The sequence below is a fragment of the Thermobia domestica genome, chromosome 9 (assembly GCF_964235325.1).
Source record: "Thermobia domestica chromosome 9, izTheDome1.hap1.1, whole genome shotgun sequence".
NCBI lineage: Eukaryota > Metazoa > Arthropoda > Insecta > Zygentoma > Lepismatidae > Thermobia > Thermobia domestica.
The window spans coordinates 37,383,455-37,409,886 of NC_137462.1; the positions used below are offsets into that span (position 1 = coordinate 37,383,455).

Here is a 26,432-nt window from a genome sequence, read left to right on the forward strand (position 1 = left end):
TCGCATGTAACAACCCGTATCAGAAAATACCACACCGATGATCGAATCGCGGATCGCACGTACAGAGGACAGCGCTCTACAACTGAGAGACCGTGTGCCTAATTAATCAAAAGGATAGTGTATATATACACCCATGCATATGATGTTTCTCCATCACAAAAGCATGTAGTGAAATATTTCACAATATAGTAATTTTTAAGTGAAAGAGGTCTTTTTTGAACCTGCTATAACAGATTGGAACAGGTTTTCTCTACCAGTACATCCCCCAGTAGCATAGGATACGTCGCAAAACATTATATGAAAAAATAATTATTTTACCCTTCAGAAGAGCAGTACTTTTTTTTTAATACCATAAAGTTCTTGATAAGTTAAATACATTTTGAGACAGATTATGTCAGTCAACGCCTGCAATGGTAATCACAGTGCTTAATTCTAGTTTATATATATATATACAGTATATATATATATATATATATATATATATATATATATATATACAGTATATATATATATATATATATATATATATATATATATATATATATATATATATATATATATATATATATATATATATATATGAACGAAACTGTAAAATGAAGCAAGTAAGAACCCGAGAAAATCCACGCAGACGGTGTTTGTTCACCCCAAAGCCACTAGAGGCGAGCTGAGGATTACGATTAAAGGTTAGATTTTTGGGCCTTCAGCATCCATGGCCATGCTACCCTGTCACGTATGAGGTTTGACATTTCTCAGCGATCACAATATGCGAGGAAAGGGAAGTAAGAAAGGGTTGGGAAACGAAGGAAGTGGCCTGGGATCTGTATATTAAGTACCATTCCTGCATTTGCCTGGTGTGAATAAGGAATACCTCACTCAGGATGATTGGCCTGAAAAAACTTTTACTTTTAGACCGAGTGTCCCCGCCGGGAATCGAACCTGAGATTGCTCGCACCAAAGACGAGAGCGTTAGCCACTACGCTACACGGGGCCACAGATGCAAGCTGAAACTGATTCAGGAAACTGACGCATCAAGTATAAGGCTCTATCACTGAACCACCGCGGCCCCACTTAATTCTAGTCAAACCAGACCTAACGAACCTGTCATGATGTGGGGGCAACAGTAAAATATGTCGTTATTCAATAATAATAATAATAAAAAGTTGGAAAGCACTGGATTAAAATGTGATTTTATCAAATCATTAATTGAATATATTATCTTCGATCGATCTGCTGTAAGGTATCTTACAGTGTATTGTCCCAAGTTCAACTCCAGGATGCTTTTATAACATGTAGACAAATTTGCTAATTTTATTAGGTTGATTTGATGTAGGGAGAATCTCTTGTACGTGACCAAAAATACCTTCTGCCAATTTGTTCCGAAGTTGTCGGCAAAAGAACTGAAAATACGAAAGGACTTATTTTTCCAGGCAACTGTACCGAAGGAAATATATCTTTGCAGATTTAACTAATCTTTTATCTCTGATGTTATCAAACGTTTTAAAGAAAATTAAAAATTATCGTCTTAGCAATAAATTTTCCTTCGCTTTTCTCTTTGCTGAGTGAGTTGTCGATACAACGACCGAGAGAAACAAACAAGATAAGAGGATCATTCCTCGGGGAAAGAAACGTTTCTGAAAAACTAGGCTTACTTATTTACTAAAAGGATTAAAAAAAAATGTTAATTCTTTAACTGTGACATTGATACTCATTACTTCTGTTTATTTAATCTTTTTTATTTACCTTTTACAGAGAAGAAGTAAAGTGCAGCTTGTGCATTTTTCTTTTCTCATTTATTTTTTTATCGTTTTTATCATTTATTTTTCACTGAGAAATTTTCAACCCAATTCATCCTATCTGGATCAAACTTGGCATGTGGCTATACCTTGACTTGCTATATTAAATAGTAGCGGGCACAAAAACCAGATTTTAGGTTTTCGGTTTTTAGGAGAACCGAAACCGGTTTCCGGAAATTAAAAAAACGGTTTTTCACCGAAAAAGGTTCCGGTTTTCTCCAAAAACCGGTTCAGTTATTCGTGGTGAATCGCAAGAGTCTGAATTTCCCTGCACGACAATACCAAGCTACATGTGGCAAAGAGGACCTGAGTGATCGTTCAGCACCTTGGTTTGGAAAGACTGTGCCATGCACCATATTCACCGAACCTTACGCCAACAGATTACCACCTCTTTCATTCCCTCGACAACCACCTCTGTCAAAGATCCTTCGCAAATGAGGGAGACCTGCGGAATGCACTCACGGACTTCTTTGCATCCACGACCGCCGAGTTTTATGACCAGGGTATTGTACAGCTGCAGGAACGCTGTCAAAAGGTGTTGGATGTTGATGGAGATTACTTCGAAGCCTAAAGGCACATACCGTCCACTGTATTGCTGTTTGTTTAGCCCTGCTCTAGAACGGCAAGAATTTTTTGGTTACCTGGTACTTCCTGGATGTGTTAAAATCTTAAATAATACTTTTGATAAAGTGCATACTTTCAAATATTTAGGATCGACATTAACAGATGAAAATAAGATTCACGAAGAAATTAAATGTCGACTAAAAGCAGGGAATTCGTATTACTATTCGGTTGAAAATCTCTTATCGTCGCGAATTCTGTCGAAGAATTTGAAGCTTAAAATATACAAAACGATAATCATGCCTGTTGTTCTGTATGGTTGCGAAACATAGTAGCTTACTCTGAGGGAAGAACATAGATTGAAAGTATTTGAGAACAAGATCCTGAGACGAATATTCGGACTCAAGAGGAACGGGAATGAGGAATGGCGGAAACTTCATAACGAGGAACTACATAATTTATACAGTTTACCCAACATTGTTAGGGTCGTCAAGTCTAGGAGGCTTAGGTGGGCAGGTCATGTAGCTAGAATGGAAGAAAGTAGAAACGCTTTCAAAGTCTTGAATGGAAGACCCATCGGAAAACGACCATTAGGAAGACCTAGGCCCAGATGGGAGGACAATATTAAGATGTATCTCGCAGAGATTGGAATACAAAGTAGAAACTGGATGCAATTAGCTAAGGATAGAAGTCAGTGGAGAGCTTTTGTGAACGCGGCATTGAACCTCCGGGTTCCATAGGCCATAGAGTTAGTTAGTTAGGTAGATACTTCCTGAATTATAGGCTATCGAATGTGGGGCGGGGAAGCTTAGTAACATTTTCGCAAAATAACTCTATATACCGTTAGATTTGGTTAAGAAATCAATGAAGAACGATCCTTCTTTTGGCAACTGAGAAACTTACATTTGCATTGCCATATTAATCTACATAACTGTTTTATTTCTAAATCAAATAGAACGTTACGAAGTACAAATGTGAGCAGTTGGATCAACCACTTCTTGATTCTTAGACAATTTCCCTCTTAACACTGACTTCGTGCTGTATGTCGTTTAGGTTGTTTGTTGACGGATTTCTGTGTTCTGCTAACCAACGAACTTCTTCGCTAGGTAAACCAAATTTGGGTAAATTCTAAACTACTGAAAACAAGCACTTAGTATTTAAGAAAACAAAAGAAATGAATATCCGCTTTAATGAGTAACAACATTGTACTTATATGTACTCAACTTTCTTTTCTTCTTCTGTCCTTATCATGAATTTCGAACTAATGTTACCACTTGTTATGCTGTGGTTATTTTTCTACCTACGTGAACCTTTAAAAAATAAAGGCGCGATCCAACAATCTTTGAATAAAACTTTAATCCATCTTACAAGCTTTGTTAATGATGACAATGTACATGACTTTTTTTCTTACTTCATGAAGACATAAATAACACAGGTATTGTATTAGCTTAAAGGTTAAGAAAGAACATTAGCAAATAATGAAGTCATATGAGATACTTACCACCCCCGCTCTTGTAACAAAGGTAGGGAAACCGCCAAACATTCCCTAAGCCTACGCTGTAACCAATACACGCAAGAACAAACTCGGCTTTGTTGGTCCAGTGTTGTCTTCTTGGCAGTCGGTAAGTCCCCCGCTCATCTATGGATTCCGTGTAACTACTACATGACGAGATTCCATCTTCGATTGGGCTGCAAAATAAAATAAACATGAATTAATATTAAAAGCATGCAGATATTCGCAAGAGAACGATAGGATATTTGGGGCTAACATTTTATTTCAGGATAAAATACACTGTGTGTACTAAATTTTAAGACTGGCATTATCAGAAAATAATGCAGAAGAGAAATACTTTGATTGGCTGCTAATCTACAATATATGTTACGTCCCTCATTGTTGTATACAGGCTATTGCACGGCTGTTGTGTTAAGTTCCTTCGTCACAGCCCTTTGGATGTCCGAAATTGGGTCAAGATGTCATTTTGACCTTTGAAAAAAAAATAGTGCGCAGGAGCCAGGTCAAGTGAATAGGGCGGATGGCTGAAACATGTTACCTGCTTTGTGCCAAAAATGTCTACCTCAATGGCTCTGTGGCACAGTGCATTGTCGTGCAACAAGAGCAAGTCATCCGAATGAACCATTTCTGGACGAACCCGTTGCATTCTCTGCATTAAGCGTGCTAAAATGTCTCTGCTAATCAAAGCATTCACAGTTTGTCCTAGAATGAATTCTTTATGCACAATATCTTGCCAATCGAAAAAAATACCACTCACATGACTTCTGGATGCGGAGTTTTTTGGTCGTGGTAATTCTTCCCCACCCGTGCTGTTGATTGTCTCTTTCTGGCAAGATCGTACGCGTGGGAAAGTGATTCATCACCAATTATGGTTTTCTTAAATTATTCTCGGTCATTTTCGACCAGTTGGACCCACTTCTGACACGACGACACCCGGTCTTCTTTTTTGCTCTGCTGTCAGACTGGGGCACATATCTGGAAGAACTCTTCCTCTTCTATAGATCCGAACCATATCAGCTCCCACCGGAAATAGAAAGATAATTGCCATTTTTACGTTAAGAACATTTTTACAAAACGACTGTGGTAACCATAATAAAACTCGTGATATCAAAATATTTACGAAATAGATTACATTTCGTTGGTAGCTAACATGAAACATTGAAATATTTTATAACTGACTTGAATATTTCTATTGTTTTAATTCATTATAAACATATGGTGAATTAACATTTTACTTGTAGCTACAAGCAGGGGCGGATCCAGGACCGACTTCTGGAGGAAGCGGTGGGTTGTCATAATGCAACTTTTAAGGGCTCCAAACTCTGGGATAGATTTTATTTATATATATAAAGTAAGAAAGTTTCCTCTTCTGGGAGGAGCGATCGCCCCGATCGCCCCCCCCTGGATCCGCCTCTGGCTACAAGTGGTTACTTTATTGGTTCAAGCAAAAAACAAAAAAAAGTTGACTCCAAGGGAATAGAACCCAGGTCCCTTGGCATGTGAGTCACAGATGCTACTGATTCTGCCACGCCGTAACTTTATAAATTTGCGCAACGTACGACATATGGAACGAGTCTAAAACTTTAAGACGCTTTTTCTATGCTACAGGTGCACTATCACGTTGAAAAAATGGCCCCGAAGTTCATTTTCTGTACCGAAGTCTGCTTTCTCCTTGTAAGTTTTCAGATTTAACCTCAACTTCAATATAAGGATCAGTGACGTAAGCAAGGGAGGATTCGGAGTTTTAATCTCTCCTTGAACAATATACGCAAAAATTAACATTTACCATATTAAGATATGTATACGAACGCCTGAAACGCCTGTATGAACTTGGAAGCTTGAGACCCTCTCCCTTGAACTTGTGCGTACGCCACTGCTGAGAATCTTCAATATTTCATTAATGTTACTGGAAACACCGATGTTACAACTCCGCGCACAAATTCACCGGACCAAAGTTGAAGTCAGTCAGTCGGCAATACATTTAGAAGCATATGGAAAGTTGTTCATACATGCATGTCATACAATGCACCAAGTGAAGGAAGCTCATTCTTTAGTACGTGCACTGAAATGGAACTTGCTGGAAACCACTTGTCTGAATAACAAACGAACATTACTGTGTCACTTTGCTTGCAGTATGCGTCCAACGCACGTGTCAGTCAGGGGCAGGGCGTTGCTAGTGGCAGGGACCACAAATAAAGATGAAGTCAGCCAGAACATCCTTTTCTTCTTGACTATTGCCCAGATATTCTTCATGATAGCTAAGCACTCTCACCTACAAGATCCAGTTTCTCACAGCCTACATACGAGTTTCCTTAATTTAATCTTCTTGCACACTTGTTATATATTAACAAAAGACACAAAGAATAAATCATAACCCATTAAGAATATTAAAGAAACTCTGATCTGAATATCGATGCAAAAGAGCGACTGCACTAAATAAGAAAACCTAAAGACACTAAGTATGTAGAAGGAAGAACATAAAAAAACACAAGTTGTTTAAGATTCTTTTCCACATCAATGCCATACGAAATATACATGCAACAGTTTTACTTGAAATGTGAGCTACGTATACACCACCGAGAATCAAACACGGAACTCCTACTTCAAAATTTACCCAGCTTATTAGTTAAGAGTCTTCATCCCAGCGAAATTAAAATACCGTTAATTTTACAGTAATTATGTGATATCTTCAAATAGATAAAAGATAATTGAAATATGGAACAAGAGCGCCCTAGACAATATTATTTTGCGTGAGGTACCGTTATCACAAGTCACCTAGTGGCTTTATGTTTTCAGCTGTTTAGAAACGCGAAAATAAATGCCGATTTTCAAAATGGCTCGAAATCGAAAGCAGATAAGTGAATCGTGACTACGGTTTCTCGTGTAAAATGATATTGTCTAGGGCGCTCTTGTTCCACATTTCGATTATCTTTTATCTCTTTGAAGATATCACATAATTAATGTAAAATTAGCGGTATTTTAATTTCGCCGGGATGAAGACTCTTAATGGGATCTACCGAAAATGTCATCGCGCGCTACTAGTAGCTCACGATCAACGGTTTGGCGATCATTGCGATACACGGTAATACTAGTAACTTCAATGGAGCATGAACAGAGATAGGATCCGGAGGTAAAATTATCTCCGGGAGTATCCCTCCTGACCCCGAAATCATTACAAGACACGAAGGACTTTGTTCATTATCTAAGTATAAGGTCCGTATATGCAAGATCTCGTTACGTTTTCAAATAAGAAATCGGTAAAATTTTCTGTTTGGTACTTTCAACGTTGGAAAAGATGTTCGTGGGTTCGATTCGAGATGAGAAATTAGTGTTCCCAACGACACGAGAAATGCATTTTAAAATTCGAGAAGAGACTAAAAACAGGAAAATTCTGGACTCGTTTTCGAGAATAGAATCGTGTCAAGATGAGAAATTTCTCGACCCTCATGGAAAACGTTTGTTCACCCAAATTTTCGATCTCGAACGCTGATCAGTGTTGCAAGATTCAGAGTACAAAACTATAAATTTCTGAAGTTATTCTACGAGCACAATGAATGAACATTTACTAACGTTTAAAGATGCGCAAGTCATTACACAATATATTTCAATAACAAATGTTTAAATATTGTTATATTACACTCTTCGGGAATATCTCTTGACGCGAAAGGATTCTGATAAACTTGTAGATGAAATTGAGAAAATAATAAAAAAAAACCGCATAGATCTTGCATATAAATGTACACAATAAGACGAGGAAAGTCTTTCGAGAATCGAGACGAGACAAGAAAAAAGTTTCTCGTCTCATCTCTTGAGCAACACTAGCGTGGATCCGGCACTACCGTATTTTACGGACTATAAAGACGTACTTTTTTTTCTCCGAAAAATTGCCTCCTAAATCAGATGCTTCTTATACCCGAAATTAATAATCTTTCAACAAGTGCAGCATAAGTAACGCTCTCGATGGCAGTGAAGACCATGGATCGCCCAAAAGTACGTATACACTCCTGCATTGATCAAGTATAACATTCTAGTTTATGGGTTTATTTGCTTCTGCTCTTCCGAGCTTAAGATGTAAGTAAAAACACATTAAGAACAAATAATAAAGAAACTAAATCTACCTAATGGATAACAATAAGAAATGATATAAAATGCAATACGGTACTGTATACCTACTTTTGGGCCACCCTGTATATGAAGAGGACAACAAGGACGACGAAGAGGAAGAAGAAAGTTCAGATGATTTTCAGGGATTTTAAAGGTAAGTTCGGTTTTATAAACTGATTTTTTTTTTTTTTTTAGTTTGGCTTTTCAATCTAGTCATAAAAATGGTAAAAATGTTATTTTTAAAAAAAATGCTTAAAAATTAAGATGCATGTTATAGTTCTTAAAATACGGTAATAGCTCAGCGGTTCTTCGTATAGCTATGGATCGAACCCAACGAAAATCAAATTGAACCACAAATGTCTCAATCCCAACTCAATAAACGATTTTACAACCATCCAATAGCGGCTCTTGAAGGAAGTCAAGTCGATAGATCATTAGATTTTATCGCTACAAGCTTACATAATGTACTTGTATACAATTATATGAAGCTACATAAAGGCTTTCCCTTCTTAGCTTTTACCGATAAAATTTTAGGTTTTACCAATGTGTCTTCCCTCAAGAGCCGCCATTGCAATATTAATGCAAAAATTATTATTAATATGGAACATCACAAACACAATTATTATTCTGATACGTAATCTCATGATTGGTGCGTTTGTATTGGTGTGCATAGTTGCAGATTCAAATCCTGCTTGGATATATCTCGAATAACGCTCCGAGCAGATTATAAGAGTAAACTTCGTCTTTCCTAATCTGATCCTCCTTGAAGACGCAAGTACACATTTTTTTTTTTTTAATGAGAAATCAAATTAAATTAAATCCACCAATGCAACAGTGGACATGGAAAGTGTACTGGTTTTCGATTTCTGACTTATCACTTTCCGTTTGCAAAAGACTTCTTGAATTTTCTTCTGTTTTGTGCGTAACCCTTCCATCGTTTCTATGTCATACCCTATTCACTGGGGCATTAATGGAATCTAGGGTCAAAATAAACGCTATCTTCTTTTATCCGACCTTCATCTGACATTTCTTTCTGCAGTTGTGACTATTATATCCTTTCGACTACCTTTCAGGTAGGGTAAAGCTTCGAAATGAATTTTTTTTTCTTAATATTCTATAATTATGTTCCGAGGCTATAAGGGAGACGGTGATGATGATGATGAATGAAATAGTGGAATTGAAGACAATGAGAAGAAACAGAACTCGAGAAAACCAACACACACAGTGATTGCCTACCACAAATTAGGGATGGGCAAAATCGGTTTTTATAACAACCGGAAACCGGTTTTTAGAAAAACCGAAACCAGAAAAATCGACATTTCGGTTTTCTCCAAAAATCGGTTCGGTTTTCACCGAAACCGGTTTCGGTTTTCTCAAAACCGGTTCGGTTTCCCCCAAAACCGGTTCGATGTTCTCCAAAAATTAGTTCGGTTTTCACCGAAACTGGTTCGGTGAAAACTTTTGGAAAACGATACTATTTCTGTGGAAACGGAATCGGTTTCTGGAGAACAACGAAGCACTATTCTGATCAGAAATAGAACCAATTTTGGAAAAAACTGGAACCGGTTTTGAAGAACACTGAAATCGGACTCTGTGAAAAACCGAACCGGTTTTGGAGAAAACAGAGATCGGTTTCGATAAAAAAAAACAGTTTTTATTAATTCTCAAAAACCGGTTTCGGTTTTCCTAAATACCAAAAATCGAAACCTGGCTTTTGTGCCCACCACTACCACAAATCCCACTTGACGCCAGCAGGGATCGAACAAGAGATCTTATGCACCAAAGATAAGCGTTCTACTAGTGAGACATTGCACCCCACAATGATGCATTTGTGTGGTCATGTAGATTTTTTTTAAGTACTCATTTCCCTAAGTTGGGGCCGCGGTGGCTCAGTGGTAGAGCGTTCACCTCTGGTGTGTGGGGTCCCTGTTTCGACCCCAGCTCATGCCAAGTGAACTTTGTGGTGGACAAACACCGTGTGCGTGGGCTATTATCGGAGTTCTCCTGCTTCCTCACACTTTATTCATTCCACCATTTGATTCATTTCTCATCATCACCGTCTCCTTTACCTTAGCCAGCATAACCATGGGAAGTAAAATTCAAATATTTCATTTCATTTTTTTTATTTCCCTAAGTTATTTGGTGTTGTTTCCGACTGCAATATTTTTGAGGACACATAACGCATGAAGAAATTAAAATCTTTGGAATTTCTAGTTTTTCTTAGTTTTCTCTTTCTTCTTTTTTTAAAAAGTAGTGTAGCTTAAAACAATTAGCAATTTAAGCATCAAATTATTTGTCCTGTTATCCTGAATACAGATCTGCATCGAAGTACATTAACTCAACTTTTAAATTGGTTGCTTGCTCTTTAAAAGGAGCCAAGAAAGAAAGAAAAAAATCGTTGTGCCCTCTTTTTATAGCCGTAACGATGTAGCGATTATTAGTAGTTAGTCATGTGATGAAGAGAAATAGAAAATTGCCGAAACGGTCTCTTTTACATGTGACATATTGTGAAGTGTGCATCCTGCCCTGTGTCACCCTTCGAGGGCACTTCAATCTACAGTGAGAGAGAAGCCGGACAATTTCAATTGACTTTCGACCCCCCTCAACAACTAACTGTCCGCTGTCACAACGACTCACTGAAAAAGAGCATTTGGAAGTCTTTCTTTCTCCGCTAGAATCAACACGATTCTTTTTTTTTTTAAATATCTCTTCCCATTAAGTCACTCATAATTTAATTTTACAATACAGCGTGATTCAAAATAATGTGAACGATTACAATTCCTTATAACTTTTTTATTAATCATCCAAATAGCTTCAAATCTTACAGTTAAATGATAAAACTCTCCAAGTTTTTGTGATAAAAAAAAATGAAAATAGTACATCACAAATGTTCTATGTGGGCTCCCTTTGTTACCCTGAATACATCTATTCGGTATTCCAATTCCGCCTAGACCCGTTTCAACATGTTTGCATCAACAGTTTGCACTGCAGCAGTGATGCGCTCTTTCAGTTCATTCACATCTTGGGGTAGAGGGGAATTGTAGATAATTTCTTTCAGATGTCCCCACAGAAAAAAAATCGCAGGGGGTTAAGTCCGGTGATCTTGGTGGCCAACGTAAAAGCTGATGATCATTTCTACCTGACTGCCCAATCCAGCGGTGTGGTAGTCTGTTGTTGAGGAAATTTCTGACATTGTGATGAAAATAACATGGAGCTGCATCCAATTGATAGATGAAGTTTGCACTGTCATGTTCGAGCTGTGGCGTAAGCCACGTAGTAAGCATTTGTAGAAATGTTTGTCCAGTCACAGTTCCAAGTACGGACCATAAACTTTTGAAGATGAAATTGCACAACACACATTCGTCTTCGATGAATCAAGCACAATTTCACAGATTTGGTGAGACTTCTCAGTTCCCCAAATGCGAACATTTTGTTTATTCACTCTTCCTGTCGCATGAAACGTAGTCTCATCATTGAAACAAAGTTTGCCCAAAAAAAATCATCATCAACACTGCACAACTCTTGAAATGACTCACAAAAAGTCTTGCAACACGTGTGATCATTAGGTGTTAAGTGTTGTAACATCTGCACTCGATGCGGATACATCTTTAAATGTTTACGCACTACACGCCAAACAGTTGTTTGAGGCATTTGAAGCTCTTTGCTAACTCTTCTTGTTGACTTTTATGGGCTGCGTTGAAAACTGGTTCGAACCCTTTCGACATCTGCCTCAGAAGTGGACGGCCTACCGGGCGATTTTTCTTTACAAATGCATCCCGTTCCGTTGAATTTGTCATACCACTTACGTATGGAGTTCTTTATGAAATTTTGTGCGGAACTCGCGTTGAACACTAACAACAGACCGACAAACGCGAAACTGTAAAACGCAAAATGCTCTCTCTGCACCACAGGCAGCCATCTTGGAACTAATCACTGCCACCTAGCGGATAAATTTTAAAGTACTACGATCGTTCCAAACAAAACTTGAGGATAATATTGAAAGTATTTCCATAGAGATTTCTTTGTTGATAGAGTATTATCCAGGAGCGTCATTTCAGATTTTGCTTGGGGGGGGGGGCAAAACCCCTCGATATAAGTAAAATTTCGCGTTTTTCACTCATTTACTACTACTCTATTGATAAAATCTATATAAATCTCAAACCCAGGGGGGGCAAATGCCCCTCCCTGCCCCCCTAAATGACGTCCCTGGTATTATCACTTATAGAACGTTTCCTTATCGTTCACATCATTTTGAATCACGCTGTATAATTAGCATTTAACAGAAAAAAGTAAGACCAAACATGAGTCATACACAATTTGATAGATCTCGTTAAGCTAATAAATAAATAAACAAATAAAAATAAAATAATAAAAGTAAAAAATGGTATGAGGAAGTGTAAGAGCTCACAATGAGTAGTTTTCGCGAAAGTCAAGAAAGAAAGAAAGAAAAAAAAACATCGATACTGCAAACCTAAAAACTGATACTGCACTCGTACCAGAACCACGCTATCGATTAAAAGGAAGTTGTAGTGAAGTACACCTTCATCATGTTCTTCGTTAAGATATAACAAGATGATAATACATTCTATCCCAGCTTAACTATAAGCTCTTCGTTCTCCAGAAGAAGGTAATAATAATAATAATAAATGAACATTTCCTTGTGCATTCATAACCGCTCTTCCACGAACCGAACATGTTAAATTTAGATTAACTTTATTTTTATAGAACAAAAATTCCCCTAATACACAAAATTCTCAAGAAAGTTACAATTATATTTTCACCACAATTTGTTGAAATAAAGTACTCAGTTAGTACACGTGCAAAGACAAGCAAAGAATTTGAAAAATTAAGACCACGGTTAAATTATATTATCAAAAATATCAGGCACCAATGTATTAAGGCCTGGAACGCCGTACCACTCGTAAGTGTCAGAGAACTACAATTTTTTTAGCAAATTAAAAACAGCTGAAAGAGTATTTGGAAATTGAGACACTGCCATCTTAGTGTGTCATTATTATTATTATTATTAATAATATTATTATTATTAATATTATTATTATTATTATTATTATTATTATTATTATTAAGTATTTATAAACCTGAGGTATTGATTGTTAGCTACCTATATTAAGCATTTACCCACCATCTTATATGGGATGCACGGTAGTTTAATGGTAAAGCACTTATCTCTGGTGCGTGAGGTTCCTGGTTCGAACCCCGGCCAAGTAAGTTTGTGGTTGACAACACACACATCATCAACACTCCGTGAGTTTTCATAGAGTACTCCCCTTCTCTCCCACATTTTCATTCCATCAATTCTTCCGTCATCGTTCATTTACTTTAATCACTGTCTCCCTTAGCCTAACGGGCATAATCATGGGACGTTACACTAAAAGATTTCATTTCATTTTTTCCGCCATCTTATAATATGTGAAAGAAATTCTGAAAGTCAGAGCCATAAACAGCAAGAGCACGGCTCTCCCATAATCATTTATAAAGATCGTTAAGTAACTGTCTTATAATCATATAGACGATAAATATTAATAAATTCTATTCTATTCTATCGTTAATGAGATATAGCCCCAAATGATCAGTAACTCTGAAACTAATTTGGGGTCGCGGTGGCTCAGTGGTAGAGCGTTCACCCCTGGTGCTTGGGGTCCCGGGTTCGATCAAAGCCCCCGCCAAGTGAACTTTGTGATGGACAAATACCGTGTGTGTGGGTTTTTCTCGGGGTTCTCCCGTTTCCTCATTCCACCATTTCATTCATTACTCATCATCACGTCTCCTTTAGCCTAACCGGCATAATCGTGGGACGTAAGATTTCATTTCATTTCATTTTCTTTCTGAAACTAATTTCCATTTAACTGAAATAATGTTCAATGCTGTACTCGGTCGTTAGAAGACATCAAGCTGAATAGCATAACACTAGCTGAACTTGCGCTCCGCATCATTCTACCAAAACCGAAAATGCTTCAAATTTCTTCCAGTTATAATACTGATTGCCATAGAGCAAAAACGGTTTAAAAAGATCAATGAACGGATTTTGCAATAGATTTAAGGCCTTAAGGATTGATTAATCTTCTCCTTTATCCCTCTATTAGAAACGAAAGTGATTTAAATTAACAATTTTTGGTTTCAACTTTTATTGTTATAAAACGAAAATGGTGTCAGGTAGAGAAAAATTATACTTTTGCAAACAAGTCAGCATCTCAAGACAACATACCATGGCTATTCGCAACACTCAGTCAAAACCGGAAGTGGTTGAAATTTACTATTAATTTTTGATTTCAATATTGATTTTCATAGAGCAAAAACGATAAAAGATATCAAAGCGCTATTTTTGCAATCGATTTAAGATCTCTAGAATACGTTTTATCTTCTCCGTCAAACCCTACTCAAACCGAAAGTGGTTTTAACTATTTCCGGTTTCGGATCTTATCGTCACAGAACGAAAATGGAAACATATAGTGAGTGACAAATGGTCTTTTTCAAACGTTTCAGCTTTGAAAGAAATCGAAAAAATCCCAGTTTTCCCCGTTTTTCCCGTTTCTAGTTTATAAATACGGACAAGCGAGTGGTAAGGATGCTGTTAAAAAAAAAAAAAAAAGAAAAGAAAGAAAATATAGATATGAACTATGATCCTACAATATATAGTAAGGAAACAGTAGCTGTTTGAGTGAAAGTCTAAAATTTACCTCAAAAAGTGGAAATCCCAAAAGGATTAATTACAGATTAATATGTTTCAAATTTAGGACATATGCCTGTTTCCTTGAAAACTAAGTACCTTGCGAATTTTGATTGTAATCATTTTTATTTCTTTTTTTGACGTCATTTCTAAATGATTAGTTCATTTATATTATTTAAAGTTCTTGATTTGTAAATACTTTGAATTTCTAACTGCTCTAACAGTGCATTACAATAGTAAATAGTAGGCAAAATATAATACTATTGGCCACGGTAAAATTTATACAGGGTGGCCCAAAAGAAGGTATACAGTACCGTACCGATCAGCTCATTACATTTTATATAATTTCTTATTGTTAACCACCAGGTAGACAGTTTCTTTATTATTTGTTCTTAATGTCCATTTACTTATACCTTATGCTCGGAACAGCCGAAGCAAGTAAACCCATAAACTAGAATGTTATACTAGATAAATGCAGGGGTGTATACCTACTTTTGAGTCACCCTATACCGTTGTCCTAAGCTGTTTTCATGAAAAATCAATCTAGCTGCGCCACTGTATGAATTTCACATTAAACTATCGGTCCAAGTCTCATATTGCCTCGGTGCTGAAGAGGATAGTTAAACTTTAATCTAGTAAAAACCTTCATTCTCCGTACACTATACCAACCTCAAGAATACCTCTCATGGAAAAGCAAAGAAAGAAAAAAATAAGAAGTCCACCTGTAGTTTCATCCATCACGGCATCAGCTGTAGAAAGGAAAACGAGATGAGAGCGTGTTTACGACCTTGTTGGAAGTTGCCGGGCTGCTAACAAGTGTTTATTGCATTGGAGAATGGCCGCTTGCCGTGTAGTCAAAGAGAAAGCATTATTCATCACTTAAGGTGAATCCATACGTAACAGCGGGAAGCACGGCAATGCACTGCTTGTGTATTGATGTTGATCATTGCTCAACTAGACGCAACTTTTTATTTGCATGATATATACACATGAAAGACAAACATGACGTTTGCTGTTTTTGTAAACGTGAGACATTCATTTACAGAAGCTCTTCTACACATCAGCACCAGCTCAATTAAGACCATGTTTTTAATTATGATGGATCGTCTTAGGAAAACATGTTTATACAGATGTCTTATTTTTATCTTTTAAACTTTAATATAGCTTTACTCTGACAATTAGTTAATTCTTCACATACTAGTTAAAGTATGTTTTTTTTTTTTTTTTTTTTTTTTTTAATTTCGCTCACTTGAATTGCAGAAAAGATATCTCGAACAACATTTTAATATTCATAGCTCATGGAAAATAACATACAAATGTTTGAATTGTGTCGTTGGGTTCATTCAAACGGAACAACATTGTTTTAGCGATGCTATTGGGTACATGCTAACTTATATAAGTAGAGGAGGGTTTTCGTAATCGTGTAGTGGAATAACGAATTGATTGGATGGATTAACGTTTATTGTCCCTTTCAGCAACAATGACATATGAGACGTAGATCTACAGCTTAATGTAGGATCCGAAGCACATGAACTCCCACCGGGTATCGAACCCGGGTCTCCCACACTCAAGACGCATACGGGTGTATCGGTAACGGGGGAAGCAAACCCGAGTGTGTTGCGGTATCTATGAAGTTTAACTGCCAATCAGTGGAGGGCTCCGAACTCTCCTTTGGTCTAGTGGCTAGCGGACGTGCTTTTGGTATAAGGTGGAGTCAGCGTTCTGACCAGCTTCTCGTAGACCAGGACCGGATTAAGGGGGGCTTAGGGGGCTATAGCCTCAGGCCTCCACTCTGATCAAAATCTCAACTGGCTATCTAAAAAGAATCAAAGATACAATAATCATCATAAAATAAAATATGACAAAAAAAAAAAAAACATTCCCCAAGTTTCCTACTGTAGTTTCACAGAAATGTATTAGGTCAGCAAGAACCACTTTTTTTTTTTTTTTTTTTAAGCACCGGGCTTCCATATGGGCTAATCCAGCCCTGTTGGGGACCCATGTATTTTTCTGCGGTTAAGACTTTTCACTTACTGTAAGCAAACCAAAAGTCTTCTTTCAGACGAACTATAACAAATGGGGGGCCAGGAAGTGGACGGGCTCCCATTTACCCATTCCTCACGTGGCTACAACCGTAGGATCCGGGTTCTATTCTCGGCGGGCGAGTCTTGGGCTTTCAATACATTACAGTGGTTTGGGTTGCACCAAGTCCATGTCTCATTCCTTGGTGCTGAATTACGATGCTGAAAATGAACTCAATCAATCAACGAGCCAAATGCGATTCCCCTCCACATAACCATTATGTTAGGCATAAGGTGTCCCATTCGTTACTGAATCAGTATTTCTTTAATAATTTTGGCAATAATGAAGATTTGCAGATATATCTTATTTTGCAAGAAATACAAGAACTAACAAATGCTGGAAATGGCTACTACTTCCAGCCAGACAACACTGGGCAAGGCGCACCACATTTTGGAACGCCCTAGCCTTTACGTCCTCTCTCAGCGCTTAATTCCTTCACTTATGTTTGCTTTCAAGCAGGGGCGGCGATTAGGGGAGCAAGAGGGGGCCGTTGCCCCCACTTTTTTGAAGTGACCCCTTAATGTATATACTTTCACTTGGGAATGTAAAGTTTTTTGCATATATTACTGGTTTATAGAAAAATGGTGCAATATAATATCTGCCGTTGAGTGAGTACGTATTGGTTTATTTGTCTTCCCGTGGAGACAAGAATGCTACTGGAATTGCGTTTGAATTGCAATTCAAAGCAATTAATATTGCAATGGCGTATTTCTTTAAATGTTGTAGCATATACTTGTACTGTCTTTCATTTTCTAAGAGTAATAACGCACAATTAATGGCATGTGTAATAAAAAAATGTAAATTGTTCATTAATTCCCAGTTTCAATATAACTTCTACAAAACAAGTCTTATTATTCATTACTATGATTAATATTACCCTTTCTATTTATTTGGATCTAATCGGATCACACATTTTTTCAGATAGAATTTTAAGATGCTCATGAGCAAGAAATCAAATCTCTTCTTACACTTTCGTTGTTTAAGAATACAAAGGGCCTACTTGCCTGTAGTACCTACTTGCGTTGCTCTTGCCAATTTACTTAATAAAATATGAAATACGACATACGATATTTTAACTGAAAAAGACATTATCGTATTAGTTATACAACTTTTCGTCAAAGTATTAGAAATAACCAAGAAAACTAACATTGATATACAAACACTTAGATCATGTCTTGCCCTCCCCCACTTTTAATGTCCAATCGCCGCCACTGCTTTCAAGGCATCTATGGTTTGCAATTTTTGAAAACCTTTCCTTCAGATATTCCCATCAAAAATAAGTATTGCCGGCTTCAAATCGAGCACGCGCGGTGGCCAAAAGTACTTTCGAAATACCGCTACCACTTCAAAAATCTATAAATATCATTTATATGTTAAAAAAGGAAATTAAATAATTACCAATACCCGAACGAGAGTTAGCGAACGGTAAGGTCTTGCTTTGCAGTCTGGTGGTCACAGGTTAAAATCCCGCAGCCAGTCATATTGAATGAGGTTTTCCGAGACGCATGCTATGATGGAAGATTAACATATAGAACACCAACAATTTCTTCCATATTTTAATGTTCATTCATTGTTTATAGCATAAAATGGCTTCATAGTAGTACCTGGAGCCAATGATAACGCTAGAGGAGACAAGGGGGCGCGTGCCCCTCGGTGGCTAACGTCTACCCCTCAGACAAGTTGTAAGTACATCACGTAGTGTAAATCTATCGGTATATAAAAAATAGCTGCCTCTCTCCACAAAAAAAAAAAAAACTCTTCTCCGTTTGTCCCTACAATAAATGAAAGCTGGCGTCATCATTGCGTGGAATTTTGTTAATAATTCGTAAATAATACTAATAATAATAATAAAGTAAATGTGAGAAAATTCATTCTTAGATACCGTAATTTCTACACTCATTAACATAATTAATTTCACTTCCGTAATCAGAATATTAATTATATAATCATTCCTGTGGAAATAGTAGCTATAACATTACCCATAGAATGTTGTAATAAATCAATAAACACAAGATAAGGTTTTTACAAAATCTTAGGGGAAAGTAAATTGTATTATCATGAATTAGTTTTGTTTTAACTTGAAGTCATGTTTTCCCAGATTATTGCTAAGTACAGAACAAAAAGGATGACTCAAGAAGGCAGTGGTTGAAAACAAATACTCTCATTAACTTATTGCTTCCAAGGTCATCTAGACATAAAATCACCTAACTGAGATTTCTACTTGCTTTATTTACTCTTAAAGCTTCTTCCATTGAAGAAAACTGATAATTTATAAGAAATTACTCATTCAGTTAATTCCTTATTCTAATATCTAATAACATGCATTTTAAAAGGGGTAACGGTAGTTTTCATTTAAAGGTTATAATTAAACGGTAGCCGCTTGATGGAAATAACCTTGCAGATTACATGGTTGCTGCACAGAATAAACACACAGTCTTCAATTTATCATGGGAATACGTTTGAATGTTGAATATGTTGTTTGAAAGAAAGAATACCTTTTACATTAACTGTGGAAACAACAAAATCGCGGTTTCCTTTTCTCACTAAATTATTATTTTCTTTCTCTCTTCTCCGAACATATTGGATTCAATTAAGAATTTAACCTTTTATAAACTACCTATAAGTGATATATTTGTATTATCCACTATGCACAGTAGACCAGGGTTCAATTTTTGGTAATGCATATCACGTTAAGGTATAAGTCCATACGTTAATGAAATCGGTTCTGAAAGAGGAGCTCCGAACAACTAAATTAAAATTTATCATGATTAAGAAGTAAAATGAAATGAAATGAAATCTTTGAGTTTTACGTCCCAGGATTATGCCGGTTAGGCTAAAGGAGACGGTGATGATGAGTAATGAATGAAATGGTGAAATGAAGAAAGTGGGAGAACTCCGAGGAAACCCATGCACACGGTGTTTGTCCAGCACAAAGTTCACTTGGCGGGGGCTGGGATCGAACCCGGGACCCCAAGCACCAGAAGTGAACGCTCTACCACTGAACCACCGCAGCCCCTATATGATTAAGAAGTGTCACAGAAACGTGGCTATTCGAGCTCGAGTAATCAATGATAATATCACACTATTAGTTTTGTGCACGAAATGAGAAATGTCTCGTTTCGCCTCGGAAACGAGACGAGGGTTGAGAGAAGTTTTTTTTTTTTTTTTTTAATCGAGACGAGAGAAGAAGAAAAAAATTTACGAGTTGTTTGGTTAACATGATAGTTCACTCAAGCCTTAGATGTCAAAATACTATGTTAGTGTTACACAATTCATAGTATAAAAACTATAAATTGATAAATTGATTACATGAACACAATGGAGATCATTTATCGACGTCAAAAATCTGCAAGTCATTACACAACGTTCTCCAATAAGAAATATGCTTTAAATGTTGCGTACACCCTTCGTGGATCTTTCGTGACACGAAAGGATTCTAATAATTTATAGATGAAATTAAGAGAAACAAAATCAAGGCATAAATTTTGTACACATATTTATACAGCAAGACGAGAAATCCTTGTCTTGTGTAACACAAGACAATATTATTTTGCACTATAAGATTTTGCAAAAATGCTGTACAGCTGATTCCGGGACTAGAGGTTTGAGAAACAAGCTCTAGATCGGGGTGACCTAGACAACAACAACAAAGTAACCACGGTGGCCCCTTGTCACTCACTAAACTGTGAGCGGAAAGTAACTCCCTATTTTTAATATTTTCCCTCCTAGCATATTGTAAGTATAAACTTAATTTTTTTGCACACATGTAGTTTATTACATACCATTATCTTTTCAAAAGTTACAACTCAATGTGTACTCCAGTATTTTCTAGACACTGTCTCAAACGAACAAACACGTTTGCTACGACCTACCTCAAGAACTCAGCAGGAACACCATTTATAACCTTACGGCCTTCTCAAGTTGGCCAATAATTTGAGGTTTGCTGTGATACACTCCTTCCTCAGCCCACCCCAATATAAATAAATTGCATGGAGGAGAGGTCTAGATTCTGCGTTGGCCATTCTGTGGGACTCCGGTGATCTATAAAACGTGCTGCGAAGCGTTCGTCAAGAAGCCATTGACTTATAGGCAACACGTAATGAGAAGGAACTCCATCTTGCATAAATAACAGTTCATGTAACTAGTCTCATTCAGAAACTGTAGGCCACACAAAATTTTCTAAATTTCCAAGTATCCTTCAGCGTTCATAGTGTCTCTCTACAGATTGGTTCCAATAATGTGGCAAGAAGTTAATCCTCACCACACTGTTACTTTCGGCTTGCCCTGCATTTTTTGAATTATCTCTTTGGGATCACCTTCTGCGCAATAATGGCTTTTATGACGATTAAGGAATCCCCCTACATGCAACACAGCTTCATCACTCTACAGAATGTTTTCAAACAAGTGTGAATGATCTTCATGCCATGTGGGCATCAGTTCACAAAATTCAACATGGCTATCACAATCGTTTAGATACAAGTTTTGGACATAGTCTGTACTATAATTCTTGTGGAGAATTGCATGCACAGAATAGCGTATAATGCCACTCTCTTACAGCCTGCCTTGTTGATTTTGAAGGGCTTCGCTCCAACATCTCCCTTACTGTAGATCTACTAGTTTCAGCTATCAGCTGTCAAATAACATTAATTCTGTTCCGTTGCGGCTCATATACCCTGCATAAGATTTGGGATATATAAAATTGCAAAGTCTTTGATCAGATCTTCATCATTACTATTAATCAATCATTATCATTATAATTATTACTATTATTAGTTTGTCCAAGGAGGTTGTTTTAGGCATATGGTAGTATGTGTGTGTGTGTGTGTTTGTTTTTTTTCACGGACACGCAGGATGTATACAAATTTCACGAACTGCATACAAAGTTTACATTGCTTTTATTTAAGCAATGAGGGGGATTTTACCCTACGATTTCGTAACCCTTGGCGGAGGTTTACACTCTCTCAGTGCTCTTGTTATTATGGTACATATTTGAATGTAATTTATTTATTTAATGTTGGGATTAAATCTCTCCCTTCCTTTTTGCATTATCTGGCTTCAGCTGCACTATTTGTAGTATTGTATCATATGGTCCATGAGCCACGGTAAATTCGAATAACGGAAAATTTCATTGGTGTCCCTTTCTTTGATGCCTTACGCAAGTGCTCATTTTGCTTATCAATTACTTATTAACTGTCAATTACTTTCAATATCACAATTATCAGTACTAAAAAATGTATCAAACACGCTTTAAATTTTATTTAATAATGAATTTCTTTCCTTTTTTCCCCAAAACGACAATCCACGTACTTCTAAGAATATTTATTTTATGAGAACTAAATGCAAATTAAAACACAATATATGAAAGAAGCATTCATCTAATCATCTGTTTACTTGCAATACGGTGAAAAAGGTGGTGGTTGTTCTGGTAATTTGTTAAAAGCGAAACGATTCTCTAAGGAATAAATAAATAAATAAACAAATAAACTTTAAAAAGGCAAAAAATAATAGTGTGCTTAAAAACAGAAAATAATCTATTACCACTTTCTATATCACATTTTTGAAGTCGTGGAAAGCGGAACAAATTAATGCCTAATTTAAAATTAATTAAATAATGATTTTATGGAGGCACTAATATATTTGGTTTGGAATGACTAAAAAAATTAATAATAATAATTAATTTTCTGCTTTTAAGCATTATGTGAACAATATGGGATGAAAATAAATGTTAGAAAGATAAAAAGCCATGATGATTAGAACGAACGGGTCGGTGTCAAATGCAGAAGTAGGAGGGGAGAAAATAGAACAGATGACTAGTTTTCGATATCTGGGTAGTATTATTAATGATAATATGAAGTGTGAACGTGAAACAAAAGCAAGGATAGGAATGGTGAAAGAAGCCTTTACGAGGAAGAAAATACTATTTTGTGGAACCTTGAATAACGACTTCAGAAAAAGATTCATAAAATGCTTCGTGTGAGTATTGTGCTGTATAGGTTAGAAACATGGACATTACTCAAAAATGATGAAAAACGACTGGAAGCTTCCGAAATGTGGGTGTGAAGAAGAATGGGTCGAGCGGAAAACGAATGAGAGGGTGTTAGAAATGGTGGGGGAGAAAAGAATAATTTTAGATATTAAGAAGTAGAAGAGGAAGATAAACTGGCTGGTATCTTGGCTACGAAGGAGCTGTATCATGCGGAGCATTTTAGAGGGTATGGTGACAGGAAAGAGAGGGGGCAAAGGAGACTACAATTAATGAACGATATCAAAACAGAGAAATCGTAGTGAGGACGAAGAGGTTAGCGGACGGAAGACCGTGGAGCACGGAAACTTCTCAGTTGCGGCAAGTGACCTACCAGTAGTAGCAGAATACCTATGCTTATTATTATTACTATTATTATTTCTGATTTTTAGAGCTTTTAAGTTGGTTCAAAAAATGATTTTTAGTGCGACTTTGAAGTCGATTATTTTTCTTTTAAGTTTGTTTAATTTTCCACTTTCGATGTTCAAGTTGCTTTCCGCAGTGGGTTACCAATCATAGGAAATGGATGATATTCTGGAAAAAAAAAAAAGTCGAGGAAGAACGGCATGAAAGCAGTTATGGACATCGCCAATGACCTAAAACATCCATCACCAATGTTATACCAATTTGGTGATGGATAATTGCAACGATTTGCTTAACTCCTTGGTTATATGCAACCCACCTCACTTTGCTGAGTATTTGGTTGCTGCATATTCTAGGATACGCTTATTCCATCAGGCGTTTCTAGAATGGTCTGATTCTTTAAAATAATGAATAGAAGATTGACCGACAACTGACAACGCTCCATGAGAACGAAAAATGGTCATATGACTTCCATACTTCACATAGGCTTATCAACATTATCGGTTGAGAAATATTAAAAACAGAACAACGAAGTATATACTGGCTGAAATGCCCGTTCTTTGCACGGAGAGAACAGATTTATGGGAAATATTTCAACCTCCTTAGCTCTTATAATATTTATTTCATTAAAAGTATAATGTTGAAAATACAGAAGATTTCCTTGCTAATAATTGACAATTTTTATTCTGCTAGAAAATATTGTTCATTTATTTACGTATTTCATATATTAAAAAGATATGTTGTTAACTAGTTAGTTATGTTTATCGTTTTTGTGTACTACTAACGGTGACACATTTATTCCTAACAATGAAACAGATCCTCCTAACAAGTTACACTCACATCACTTGTAAATAAATGAAAAAGATGAATCAGTAGTACCAGGGACTCATCCACGAGGGTTCCACTAGGTCCGGACCCTCCCCAGAAGTTCCTAACTCAGCATGCATTTGTGCACTTTCTCAATAAAACTATAATTGCTTAACAGAGGAATGGTTGATGTAGCATAAAATTTTGATTTTACACTTCATTTGTACTCTTTCTCTTATAAAAATATTACAGTTCTATCATTTTCTTCTGAAAATACAGGTGTATATATTTTACAATCACTTATCGTCTTTTCGGGAACAGAATAATATTCGTTCAATACTTTATAGATGTAGTGGCTTGTAGTATTGAACCCTTCCCCCCTCCCCGAACCTTAGACTCATCCCAATAACAATTTCTGGGTGTGCGCCAAAAATTACCCACTTCTAGAAACAAGATCCTTGTACTTCATCAAGGGAAAAAAGTCTGTGGTTAAATGCGTTTTGGTATGCCCGTTACAAACTTAACATAGTGACGTTAAAACACACTTCATTTTTCAAAGCGGGGCGCAGTGGCTCACTGATAGAGCGTTCACCTCCAGTGCCTGGGGTCCCTAGTTCGATCCCAGCTCGTGCCGTGTGGACTTTGTGGTGGACAAACACCGTGCTCGTGGGTTTTCTCGGGGTCCTCCCGTTTCCTCCTACATTATTCATTCCACCATTTCATTCATTACTCATCATCACCGTCTCCTTTACCCTAACCGGCATAACCGTGGGACGTAAAACTCAAAGATTACATTTCATTTTTTCATTTTCATTTTTCAAACCAAAGGAGGATTCAATTAATCATGCACAAAACGTCATTGAGATCAAAGACAATAAAAAAAGGAAAGTAACCTCCTCCCATAGTGGAATGAAACGCACAGATGGCGCTGATGACAATTATTTTACAAGTTTTTATCACCAGCATACTAGAAATTAACGCTACAGAATCCTACAGTTCACTGAATGAAATTGTGTTTCATCATTAACCTATGGTACAGCAAGTACTACTTCGGAACCTTAGTTCACAAACGGAAAGTATGATTAATCAAGAGCTTATGCACAATAGCTAAACAGATATTAATGCTACGGAAACTTACAATTCACAAAGGAAACCTTATGCACAACAGTTGAACATTCATTAATGCCACACAAACTTACAATTCAAAAAGAATTTTAGGAATGATCAAAAAAAAAAATAATAATAATAATAATTAATTAATTAATTAATTAAAAGATTGTGATCTTGGCCAAGAATTTTGTAATGATTAAAAAAATGCATCAAAAGATTGCGATCTTGCTCAACAATTAGTATTTGGATCAGGGGCTACAAAATTTTTGAACAACACTACATCGAGTTTTTTTTTTTTTTTTTTTTTTTAACGGAATAAGCACATTATAATGAGTTAAGTGATAGCTTGGGCTTGGCTATACTATAACTTGTTCTCCAGAAATATGGTGTGCAAGAAAGTTTTTGATTGAAATATAATAATAATAATTAATAATAATAATAATAATAATAATAATAATAATAATAACAAGAATTTTAGGAAAACCAAAAAAAAAAAAGAAGAAAATGGGTCAAAAGATTGCGATCTTCGCCAATAATTAGTTTTTGGATCAGGGGCCACAAAATTTTTGAACGGCCCCTAAATCGAGATTTCGTATTTTCTACGGAAAAGCACATAATACTGAGTTAACTGATAGCTTGGGTTTGGCTACACTATATGTAGTTCTCCAGATATAAGTCCTACAAGATTTTTTTTTTTTTTTTGCCTGAAATATATTGGTTGGATCTTTTGACCCAAATAGGAAATTATGTTCAAACTTTAGAAGTCTCGAGCGGGGGCTCATGCCATTCGAATACCACGTTTAGCTGTAGTTCTACATCTTATATAGTCTTGGTGTTGAAACAAAAGTTAAAATCTAAACCAAGTTAACTTAAAAAAGAGACACACAAACACTTTTCAATGATCCTCACTGGTGGTCTAGCGTGTGCATTTGTGGTTGCACCGGGTTGTATTCGCAGTGGAAGAGCGTTAAAAAAAATTTGAACACATTACGATGATTCGCACTGAGAAAAAAAAATGTAGGTTACATGCATAACTCCTGTAGTTTTTGGACTTAACGCACAGCAGACGTATAACTAAAAATGCACGTTTTATAATACTTTCCGTATAAGTGTTCCATCTATACGTACTTTCCGTATGAAACAATATAGGCGGTCAGGATCTCACATACAAATGGACGTATATAGCTGAGGAATGTAATATAATTATATGTATGTGGTATATGGAAAACTGTTAAGATGTCAGACAACCTGCAACGACATGATGTAACATCTAAGGGCAATGCGTATGTAGCACATGGATAACGCGTGCTCCATACTGATTTCTGTAATAAGTAAGAGGATTCCGTATATTGGTACAATATACCGCTGTCCGGAGAACGGATTTTT

The 26,432-nt window shown here is 36.5% G+C and overlaps 1 protein-coding gene across 2 annotated transcripts in view; it reads right to left on the reverse strand.

Moving 5' to 3' along the window:
* Window positions 1-26,432, reverse strand: part of ine (solute carrier family 6 member inebriated) — a 252,301-nt gene that overhangs the window by 56,048 nt on the left and 169,821 nt on the right. For both annotated transcript variants that reach the window (XM_081770916.1, XM_081770917.1), the window contains exon 2: window positions 3,859-4,046. In XM_081770916.1, coding sequence (XP_081627042.1) covers window positions 3,859-4,046 — 188 coding nt within the window. The remainder of the gene's footprint in view (window positions 1-3,858; window positions 4,047-26,432) is intronic.